General features: G+C 47.8%; 4 protein-coding genes across 4 annotated transcripts; 3 read left to right on the forward strand and 1 right to left on the reverse strand.

Annotated features, from left to right (window-relative positions):
- Positions 1 to 239: 239 nt before the first annotated feature.
- Positions 240 to 2,795, forward strand: CNBL3010 (hypothetical protein; the record flags this gene model as incomplete). Its single annotated transcript, XM_767342.1, has 3 exons — positions 240 to 875; positions 953 to 2,357; positions 2,464 to 2,795. 3 exons carry the CDS (start codon positions 240 to 242, stop codon positions 2,793 to 2,795), a joined length of 2,373 nt encoding a protein of 790 aa, XP_772435.1.
- A 1,003-nt stretch (positions 2,796 to 3,798) lies between these two features.
- On the reverse strand, positions 3,799 to 5,032 carry CNBL3020 (hypothetical protein; the record flags this gene model as incomplete). Its single annotated transcript, XM_767343.1, has 7 exons — positions 3,799 to 3,815; positions 3,878 to 3,981; positions 4,064 to 4,155; positions 4,229 to 4,282; positions 4,337 to 4,590; positions 4,650 to 4,688; positions 4,747 to 5,032. The coding sequence occupies 7 exons, from the start codon at positions 5,030 to 5,032 to the stop codon at positions 3,799 to 3,801; spliced, it is 846 nt and encodes a 281-aa protein (XP_772436.1).
- Positions 5,033 to 5,422: 390 nt separating this feature from the next.
- Positions 5,423 to 6,986, forward strand: CNBL3030 (hypothetical protein; the record flags this gene model as incomplete). The annotated part of the gene is made up of 7 exons (XM_767344.1): positions 5,423 to 5,664; positions 5,724 to 5,935; positions 5,987 to 6,182; positions 6,254 to 6,509; positions 6,573 to 6,629; positions 6,694 to 6,759; positions 6,837 to 6,986. 7 exons carry the CDS (start codon positions 5,423 to 5,425, stop codon positions 6,984 to 6,986), a joined length of 1,179 nt encoding a protein of 392 aa, XP_772437.1.
- A 2,367-nt stretch (positions 6,987 to 9,353) lies between these two features.
- CNBL3040 (hypothetical protein) lies at positions 9,354 to 11,047 on the forward strand (the record flags this gene model as incomplete). The annotated part of the gene is made up of 3 exons (XM_767345.1): positions 9,354 to 10,149; positions 10,241 to 10,553; positions 10,684 to 11,047. The coding sequence occupies 3 exons, from the start codon at positions 9,354 to 9,356 to the stop codon at positions 11,045 to 11,047; spliced, it is 1,473 nt and encodes a 490-aa protein (XP_772438.1).
- Between the last annotated feature and the right edge of the window lie 87 nt (positions 11,048 to 11,134).

Consider the following 11,134-nt stretch of genomic DNA (forward strand, 5'->3'; position numbering starts at 1 on the left):
TTCCAGCAGACGCGTAAATAGAAAACGCGTCCTGGTGTGGACATTATTACGTAACTATTTACCACACTAACACAACAGCAGCAACAGCAGATACCAGATACTCATCGTATCGCCAACAGAGTTGGAATTCAATCTCGTCTTTCATCCCCATCTCTTCTTTCCATCCTGCCCTCATCCTTTATATTGCACATCATCTTGTATTTTTGTCTTTTTACCTTAACAAGTGCCTGTAAAGGAACATGTTGTCCAGCCCTCGCCATTTTCTTAACACTTTTCATACGTCTTCGCATCGATCAACCAACGCCTCTCAAACCTCTTTCACCTCTTACGCCGCATCGCACACCACCCAAGATACCCATCGCGCAAACTCATGTTCAAGCTCTAACTTCAGATCTCACTCGTATTCCCGCTCACCTCATGCCCCTGCATCTACTTCTGCTGCAGACCCTGACTTTGCACCTTCCATTTACCACTCGATTCATCTTCGCCATGAAAGAGGAGAAGGATCGACATTGCAAGGAAGCGTGACTTCGCATACCTCGAAGGGCTTGTTGTTTAAGAACCCGTTTAAGAAGAATAATGATTTGGTCTCTCAGCTGGAACGGGCAGAGCGGGTTGGGAAGGATCGGGAAAGGCAGAAGGAACGGGTAAAACAGAGGGAGAAAGAGAAGGAGAAGGAGAGGGAGGGAGAGATGGGGGAGTCATCGAGAAGGCCAGGCTTGATGAAACAGGGGACCGCTATGATGAAGAGGAGATTTTCGATTACAAGAAATGATGTGAAGGCTGTTGTCACACCCACGCCGAAAGCGGGAGGGAATCAAATGTACGGAGGTGCGGATGAAGATGAGGAGGTAATGATTATCGTTGGGAATCAAGTAAGCTTTGCCTATCTCGCTTGAATAACAGTGGGGATTTGATAGTAAATTGTCTGATATTGGAATAACGAAAATAGGATGAGATCCGCGATTTCCATCTACCAACTCAAAGGCCGGTGTCACCAATTATTACAGGCGATTTCCTCAAGACTCCTAGTAGAGTGAGAACATCTTTGTCACCATCTCTTGGTGAAAGTAAAACATCATCCCGACCATCTCCGTCTTCTTTTTCTCCTCAATTGTTACCTGAACACACACCTGAAGATCCTATTGATCTCGATATCTTTGATTCTTTCGCTCCCTTTCCAAATTATGATACCAATCTTGACGCGGACGCGATCAGTGCCTTTACTGCCGACGCTACCCCGAAGAAAGCTGTGAGATCGACTACTTGGCAAGTAAAGGCAAGACCTAAGAGCATCTACGTCAAACGGCTCAGCAAGAGGTTTGGCAAGACGAATAATACGGTAGCATCCCCAAAACTATCTAACGGCGAGATCCATCCTTCCCTCGCGCACCCCCTGCACGCAAAGCCTCTGTTTGCTGAGTCTTCTTTGCAAGCCGCACCCACACCCGCGCACCAGGCTTCTCGGCATATCCCTACCAAGGAAGAATTGATGAACAGGCCTCTTCCACCACATACACCTCAGGGCCTTCCGAGCCGATATCGACCCAATGGAACGACTATATTTGATATTTACCCCGACGAAGATTTGGATTATCACCCGATTCCACCGCCAGGGACTCGACAGATTGCCCGTATTGGCCCTAACGTCATTCCCAATTCAACCACCCATCTTCATCCGCATGGCGCTATGGCCGATGCTAACACCAATACCAACCTCAATCGCGCCCGCAATACTCATGTTGATACTCGACGGAGGACCATCGCCCCTCGATCTTCACGCGTATTTGATATCCCCAACGCCCTATACGACCTTTGGCAGTACGGAATGGACGAACCGGAAATAATGGATCTCTCATTTGATGAAGAAGAGTTGGAGCGAAAAAGAATATTACCAATGTTTGTCCATGTTCGGTCGACCGGCAAGCGACTTGTTAAGGACACTCGAATCCAATCTCCTGGTTCCTATACTCGAAATCAAGGACGCAAGATGGGAAAGAATGAAGTTGCGCGATCGAATGACAGGATACGGAATGATCTGACCGGTAGCCCGATAACGACGGGGAATAATACGTTTATGGTGGAAATTTCACCGGCAAGTTTAGATTCTGGTTCGAAAAGCTCACTAAATTCTCGAGTGTCTCAACTCTCTGAAGTATCTGATGGATCTCAAATGTCTGAAGGAATGGGAGGATCAGGAGCGTCGGGTGGATCACGAGGGTCAAGGGATGATAGTATAGGGCTGTTAGTACATGGGAAAGTGGAGACGGCGAGCAAGATGTCGTTGAGGTATGCGACCCCTCGGGCGGCTGGGAGGGATTTGAAGGAGGATATGAGAACGGATGGTATGGCGAGTAGTAGGTTCTTCCTTTTCTTTCTTACCCCTCTCCTTTTTCCAATCCAGGCCGTGGTTATACTTGGCCTGAGCGAAGTAGAGTTTAAGTTGGACTGATATAATCTTAGGTGCTTCTGTTATGACATCTTCGGTCTCCCAAGCTTCGCAAATTTCAGGAGTATGGGATTATGCGGCGTTAATCGATGATCGTGACCATACATCACCTCAAGATGAAATTTTCACTCGGGACCAAGTCCAAACCCAAACTCAAAGCCGAACGACGTCAGCTGTACACACACGAAATGAAGCAAAAGCAAAAGCACAAGGTCAAAGACAACAGGGAAAAGGGGAAGAAGTGCATCCTGATGGTGATATGGCAAGGGAAATGGCGTTTGAAGATGCTGAGTCGGTACCTGATATGGTGCTTGACCGAGATTCGGTGTTTGAGCACGCGCTTTGAGAGGAGAGGTATGTCTTCGTATGTCTTTGTTCTCTTCTCTTTGTCCTTGTGTCGGTCGATGTAGCTTGTCCCTTATGTAGCTTGGTGGTTTGGTTCTTCCGACGATAAAATGAAAAGATATTGAAATATGCATCCCTGTATCTTGCATGGGAAACACGTGGGGTACTCACTGACACAACAAGGGCAGCTGGGAGGATTTTATAAATGGTAGATATTGATATTGAGCGTTAATGGTGGTGATGTGGAGGTAAAAATGTGATGGATTGATAGAGGAATATTATGACAGGGTGGTGGCATACATGTAAGTGCCTGTATTACTGTCTATTGCTATACTTATGACCACACCACTCGCAGTCAACTAACTACGCCTCGATACGCAGACATGACGGTGCACGAGAAGACGCCTATATGTCCGATGAGGACGAGCCTAAGGCTAGACAACAACGCCGACACCAAGACGCTCAACGATCTGAATCTCCGGAATTCAACAATACGCTCTTTGGCGAGTGTGTTTACTGTGGGAGTGGAACCCATGGCAGGGAGAATTGTCTCCAAAAGTACCATGCCGAAAGGTAAGGGGAAGCCTTCCGCTGCGTGGGATGTCGCACTGCAATTGTGGACCAAAGTAGTGACTGTTATCTCGGGCAATCAACTAAATATGTATGTATAAAATGGAATCATCAGCGACGCATACTGTTGTACTACTGTATTTTACAAAAAGAAACTAGTCCAATACGAGCTGTGCGATGTTTGCATTGGAAGAAGTACAACTGTTCTCAGTCCAGTTGTTGTTATCCATGAATCTCAAACGTCCCTGAGAGTGAGTGCCTGTTGGTTTTTGCCATATTCTGACATGGAATCATTATAGTTCTGTAGGCTTACGTACTTTTCGGACGATTGAGCTACTTAAGGAGGGTCATTTGTAGCATGCCGATCGATAATATTCACAAAGTGCCCTGTTTTGTATTACTTCCTTTACTCTTTATTTACCGCAAGTCTAAATTCAGAAGATGGTGTATCCTGTGAACACATAAGCTTCATTCAACTGGCTCATCGGCGATCCAGCCAAGCATGATACTCACCTCCATCCACCACAATATCCGACCCAGCCATGAAACCCATCCCACCCATCTTATCAGACAAAAGCGTAGCGACGAAACCTCCTATTTCGTCGGCCGTAGCGAATCTATGCATGAAAAAGATACGGCTATTAGTCTTAGTCTTGAAAGGGAGAGAAGGAAAAAAAAGGGGCTGATGATTGCACTCACCGGCCGACAGGGGTGCGCTTCTCCCATTCTTTGACCCATGTTGAGGCAGTGGCGTCGGGAGGATTGGCGATCATATCGGTGGACACGTAGCCCTTTGGTTCGGGTATCAGCAGGGTAAGAGGCCGAGGAGAGGTAATTAAAGTGGAAGGAGATGATTGGACATACAGGAGAAATTGAGTTGATGGCAACACCAATATGAGACCATTCGCCCGCCAAACTCTACACCTCATTCAATCAGCAAACATCTCAGCAAGTGACAGATATGGAACGTACCTTTGCCAGCATCGTGACAGCCCCTTTACTTGCGTTATAAGCTGATTGTCTCTGAGGGTTCATAGCCACGAGCGCCGAGATACTAGATACAAAAAGAATTTGTTTTTTGAGGTCGACGTTCTTCATATTGGCGACATCGATTGGGTCGCTGGCAGAGTTCACGGGTACGGGCAGACCAAGCCAGGATCGAACGAGGGCACGCGAAAGGTAGTAAGGCCCAAAGGTATTGACGGCGAAGATGGATTGAAAATCCTCTGAGACATAAAGCATCAGCGATTGAACCCATGCAAATCGGGATGAGAGTTATATATACCATCGGTGTTCTCATGAGCGTCTTTCCAGAGTGATACACCTACGAAAGCAATCGTTTAGTCTACAACTAACCCCACGATAGAGAAACGTTGGCTTACCAGCATTCGCAACGCCGATATCAACATCTTTACCATACTCCTTCTTCACCTCCTCAACCAACGCATCCACCTCGCTACTTTTCGTGATCTCGCATTTGAAGGCCCTGACTTTCGTCCCATACTTGTCAGACAGCTCCTTGGCGACGGGTGTGGCATCCTTTGAAGTGTAACTGATAGCAACGTCGGCGCCAGCTTCGGCAAGAGCCTTGGAGATTGCTAGACCAATTCCTCGTCCGCCTCCAGTGACGAGCACGAGTTTGCCGGTAAAGTCGAGAGTAATTGGCATGTTGAATGAGTGCTGTGGTCGAAATTCTGGGAAGCTTGGCAAAGCCACAAGGGTTAATGATCAGAAGATTTGGCGAGCTGTTGTTGTCGTAAAACGAGTTCTATGGGCCGTGAGTTTCCTGCAAGGTCTGGCCACTGTCGGAAGCAAGAATGAAGCTTACAAAACGCACAAACAAAACCGGAAGAGAGCGACCGAATAGCCGGAGCGGCCACGGCCCCGACATCCGTGCCTGTATATGTTCTCCTGTCGGATGACCCCGAGATGGCAATCTTCTTCTGTCTCGACAGGTGCAAGGGCCTATTGTTCGGTAGAACTGCCGAGTATAAAGATACTATCAGCCCAAATAACCGTTTTTGCTCGCAATGCACCACCTAACCATTACTCACAACAATGACCATCGCTATCACATCCATCCCTGCCTCCAAATACCGCGCCCACTACGACCCTACAAAGGTCCTTCAGCATCCCGAGTTCCAAACGCTTGCCGAAGATGCCCCCGAGCTTTCCGACCCCGATCTCAACATCGCCTGCGCTTACAATCCATCTCATGAGATCCACATGATCAAGAAGCCTCGATTCGAGCCCGGTCCTGGTGAAGTGACAATCCATGTTCGCGCCACAGGTATCTGCGGGTACGTTTTTCCCGTCTTTCATACCAAAACGGAGTTCAGAAAGTTAATGTCTAATGTAGTTCTGATGTTCACTTCTGGAAGCATGGCCACATTGGGCCTACTATGATTGTCACAGACGAATGCGGAGCAGGTCATGAATCGGCAGGCGAAATCGTTGCCATTGGAGAAGGCGTTACACAGTGGCAGGTCGGTGACCGGGTAGCTATCGAAGCTGGTGTTCCATGTGGACTTGCTTCATGTGAACCTTGTCGTACAGGTCGCTACAACGCTTGTAAGTGTTCTTTCGTCGGTCTCACTGTAGCTGCTTATGCTCCTCCTCTAGGTCCGGCCGACGTCTTCTTCTCTACTCCTCCTTACCACGGTACACTCACTCGATACCACAACCATCCCGCTGCCTGGTGCCACCGTCTGGCCGATAACATGTCTTATGAAGAGGGATCCTTGTGTGAACCCCTTACAGTGGCGTTGGCCGGTATTGACAGGGCTGGTGTGAGACTGGGAGACCCTATCGTTATCTGGTAAGTTTACTCGCGCTTTGGTATCTTTTTTTTTTCTCTTTGTCTCGAGTGCAGCGTTTACCATGTGATAGCGGAGCGGGTCCTATAGGGCTAGTCACTCTTCTTGCTGCCCACGCTGCAGGTTGTACCCCCATTGTGATTACCGACCTCTTCGCATCCCGACTGGAGTTCGCCAAGAAGCTTCTCCCAACTGTCAAGACTGTACTGATTGAGAAGACTGCAAAACCCGAGGAGGTTGCGAAGCAGATCAAAGATGTGGCGGGCATGCAGCTTTCCATTGCACTTGACTGTACCGGGGTGGAGAGCAGTATCAGATCTGCTATCTTCGTAAGACCTTACTTGATACACGTCTTCAAATTCGCAAACGCTGACTCTATATCATTTTGACAGTCTGTCAAATTTGGAGGCAAGGTCTTTGTCATCGGTGTTGGTCCTTCAGAGCAAAGTGTAAGTCTTTTTCCCTGCTCCCAATCCCAACATGAATGGTCCGTAGCTAAAACTATCTTGTCAGTACCCATTTGGCTACTGCAGTGCCCGCGAGATTGATCTTCAGTTCCAGTACAGATACAACAATCAAGTCAGTAGTCTCCCCATGTCTTATCAAGCTCCTTTAGGAAAGCCCTTGCTGATCTTTAAAAAAATACCCTCATACAGTACCCGAAAGCAATTCGACTCATCTCTGGTGGGCTTGTTGACCTGAAACCACTTGTCACCCACCGTTTTACTTTGAAAGAGGCTGTCAAGGCTTTCCATGTGGCCGCTGATCCCTCTCAAGGAGCTATCAAAGTTCAGATCCATGATTGATGGGATTAGGCCCAGGCAATGGCGTCCTTCTGGTGGTAAGAGGTGTGAACTTGGGTTGGTTACATGGATAAATATCATTGGGGTCAGGCATATGGACATTTTTGAGTTTTGGGGATAATGGTCATAAAAGTAAATAATGTGAAATAGGAATTGCAATGTAAACGAATCGAAACGAATCGAGTGTCACACCGTTTCTCCTGTCTTAAATGTTTCTAATCAGAGTTGAGCTGGGGGACCGAAGGCAAAAGCAAAAGATTTTGCATCGCGTGGATTTTACAGCAATTCTGCACTACTACTGTAGCAGTTAAATCAGTAGGCTGCTGATGGAACATGTGAGGAAACATCTTGTCCCTTTCATATGCATCAGGCGGGGGCATAACAGGAAAGGTCCCCCGGGTGGATCCTTTCTTCCTTCGGGATGAGACGGTCGATGCAAAGGATGGATGAGTTGGTGAGTATCATTGACTCGATTTATGGGATGTTAATCCTAATATACCTCCCTTCTAGATCATCAGCTAACCTTTAACCTTTTGTTTTCCCTCTCTCCTTTCCACAAGTCAATCGTCCACGCCACATTCTATCTTGACCACAACACGCAGCGAAAGCAGTAGCACCTTACCCTATCATGTCTTTGGCGTCGGTTTACGATGATACCGCATCCCTCTGGTCTTCTTCTGCCACTCCTTCTCCCACCCAGATCTATGTTCAGAGTAGGAGCATTAACGACAGCAACAGTGGCAACTTCAGCTCCATGAGTTCGCAATCTACAACCGCCACCCGGAAGCGGCGCAAGAATAAGAAGCTTCCACTTGCAAAGATCTTCAACTCAAAATCTCTTTTTTCCAACACCACTTCTCAAGCCCTCTTTTCCACTGCCGGCCAATCCCTCATCAATGAGCGCAATAACCTAAGGGCTCTTGAGAAGCAGCGCAAAGACTTGCTCACTTCACTCGCGGGCGTTTATGGAATGGATTACCGTTCCATTAAATCCAGTTTCATGAGCGAACGCCAAGCCACTGCCGAAGCAAATGGGCAAGGGGATATGAGAAAGAGATGGGATAATAAAGTAGCTAATCGGGATTTGATTAGGGAGTGGGCGGATAGTACAGAGGAGAGTAGAAATGGGTGGGGGGAGGAAGTATGGGATGGGATGAGAATTAGGATGAAAGAGGAGACAGAGAAGACGAGTAGGGCGAGTTTGGTGGTGAGGAATGATGTGGAGGAGTTGGAGAGTCGTTTGAAGGGAATGAGGTCTATGATGGAGGCTGGGATGAGTACTGGAAATATATTAGGAACGGTGACTAGCGGCAATTCTGCCTGTAGACTGTCGACAACAGAGGGGCATTTGGAACAACCGACACTCTCTCCGATTACTTCCACGCGTCGTTTTAACTCGAATGGATCCGTTCTCGACGGTTTTTCCTCTGACACTCTTTCAGGGCTTTGAACGAACGGCCCTCGCTCATCATGATTTCAGTTTATCGAATCGGGAAGTTGTCGGCAGGTAACAGCGTTAGCTGGGCATAGGTTTTCAGATGCATGGTGTTTTTTGTTCTATCGCTGCTATTCCTCATGGTGTGGGATGTTTACCCGACCTCTCGATTTGTCCTGCCAATATCATTTTATTTTCAGCCATCAGTCATCACTCAGTGGCCAGTAGCAAAAAGAGTCGAAGATATATTTACGCGTCTCAAAGTCCCTCTCTTTGATTTATTTATCTACGCGTTTTCATCTTTTTACGCGTTTGGTGCCTGCAGATGTCAGGGAGATTGAACGCCACCTGCCATTCGTGAACAAACCGTACTTGGCCGTTCTCCGTCCGCATTTCTCACCCAGCCTTTTCCGGGTCTTTTACTGCGTGCTGTTTAGAGCTAACAATGTGAATATTGGTACAGCAGCAACGCATAAGTAGCGGTAAACTGATATGAGCCGGTGTATATGAAGAAAGTTTCTTATCCATCGTGATCTGTAACGATAAACGGAATTCAGGGTCTTTTCAGGGAACGAAGTCGCGTCGTTCGTGATTTTTTTTGTCATGTGGCAAAGAAGGATTTCCCAGTTCCCAATTTTCCAGCACAACCCTAGAGCATACTTCCCCTCGACTGCTGCAGCAGCAGTCGCGTATGTTATGTCTCACTTTTTAATTACTCTCGATTTTGATTTTCGTATTTTGTCTCTCCATCTTCATCTATTTTTCCTCCTGCTATTAGATCAACTGCAGCCTCTGAGAGGTGATCAGCAGTACCGTTCGTTGACCGAACCCACCGAATACCGCTTTGACAGCTACGCAACTACCCCATCCATCGACCTTGACGGTTGTCACCACTCCAAGCCCCGCTTTGATAGCGCGAATCCTTCCTAGCCAACATGTCTTCCCCTATCCACCAATATCTTTTCTCCCCTCCTCCTTCGCCTCCTTCGCGTGGCCCACGATCTAAACTTGATCCCAATCACGGTCTGACTTCGGTCAAATCTTTGTTGTTGCCTTCCGAGTTTATTCCTCAATATTCCGTCGATGGCCACCACCGCTCACCACCACCCCTCAAAGCTCGCTCTTCACGTAGCCCTCAGCAAGAACGCTTCACTCTCATTACTTCTGTCTACCCTTCTTCTGGGCACGGACGACATGGAAATGGTTATTATGCTGCCCGAGATCTTGAGTCTATTCCTGAGAGTTCGACAATCAGCATCTTGTCCCCTTCATGCCAAGGTTTGGACCAGGAGCAGCTACAGCTCGCACCACCAATCAACCTTGTCTCACCTTCTACTTCACACTTCCGCTCTTTCCAATCCGCATTTACGGTCCCGAAGCCAATCTTGCGACTTGTTTTCTTGGTTTGCATTATTTTCACAACCATCGCTATTCTCATCTTTGTCCCCTCCGCCAGGCCACCCAGTCTTTTCCTGGGAGATATAGCGAAACGAATCGCACTCGTTCCGGAAGCTCAATATGTCAATGTCAACGTCGATGTAAACGCGTTAGAGTGGGAGGGGATGGGAGAGGAGAGGGAATATCAGCCACCTCATAAAAAAACGGCGTGGATGTTGAAAGGGATTAGGCCAAAGAAGGAAACTGAGGTGAATAAGGAAGTCCAGGCGGTCGAAAAGGTCAAGGAAGTTGAGAAGATGGTTCAATTGCAAGCTCAACAACACCATGCTCTTCGTAAGTTTGCATTATCCCCATATTATCCCCTAAATATAACATGTGTAATTCATCCTGATATCTGTCTTTATCTTCTATTCAATCTACTTAGCTCCTCCAAAAATTACCCGCCCAGCTCTTCGCCCCCGACCCATCCCAGCCTCACATGAACTCCTCGCTCTTCAGTCGTACATCCTTGCTTCACAGTATAACGTCTTATCTGAGAGCATTGACCCCTCGAAACCGCTGGATGCGAACACAATACTTGGTATTAGTGCAGCAGCGAGGAAGTTTGGTGGAGAGGGGGGGTTGGCGAGCATGAACGGTAAGGAAGGGAAAGAGAAAGCAGAGGGGGAGGAGGAGTGGTTGAAGGATATTGAGAGTGAATGGGACGATGAGGTCGTCGTTTGGTTTGGCGGTAATGGGTGAGCTCGTTGTCTTTTAATATTCCCCCTTCCCCAGTGGGGAAAACGTAGCAGCACAAGAGACTTTGGCTGACATTCCTCTTCTTCTCACTTCCTTCTGTCCCTAACCTCCCCTTCACACTTTGGATAGACGTAAGCAACTCCCGCACGACGTAATCGATATCATCGCCTCTTCCCACTCAACCAACCGACATATCACTTATATCCCTCTCCACTCCCGGCCAGACCGTGAGATCATCCTCTCTATCCTAGCCCGTCTCGGTCTGCCTGCTGCGGCGGACTCGCCAATCGTCATGATCGGCAATGAGCCCATTTTGGGAGATCTGGAGACTCTTGAAGAGATGCGTCTCTCAGGAGAACTGGAGAAGAAGTTGAGTAAGATTGGGTGGAAGAAAGTGAAAGAGGAGAGGAAGAAGAAGAAGCTGAAGATGGCAGTGGTCAAGAAGAAGGAAAAGGGCATGATCGAGGAGATGAGGGAGTTGGCTGGGCGATAAAGACTCAAGTTAGTAATGAATTCAGTCTAGCTGTAGAGCGATAGGGTTTTCGCGCTGTGCGTGATTCCCGTTCGAATTCAATCTAGC

This window comes from Cryptococcus neoformans, chromosome 12, assembly GCF_000149385.1.
Source record: "Cryptococcus neoformans var. neoformans B-3501A chromosome 12, whole genome shotgun sequence".
Lineage (NCBI taxonomy): Eukaryota > Fungi > Basidiomycota > Tremellomycetes > Tremellales > Cryptococcaceae > Cryptococcus > Cryptococcus deneoformans.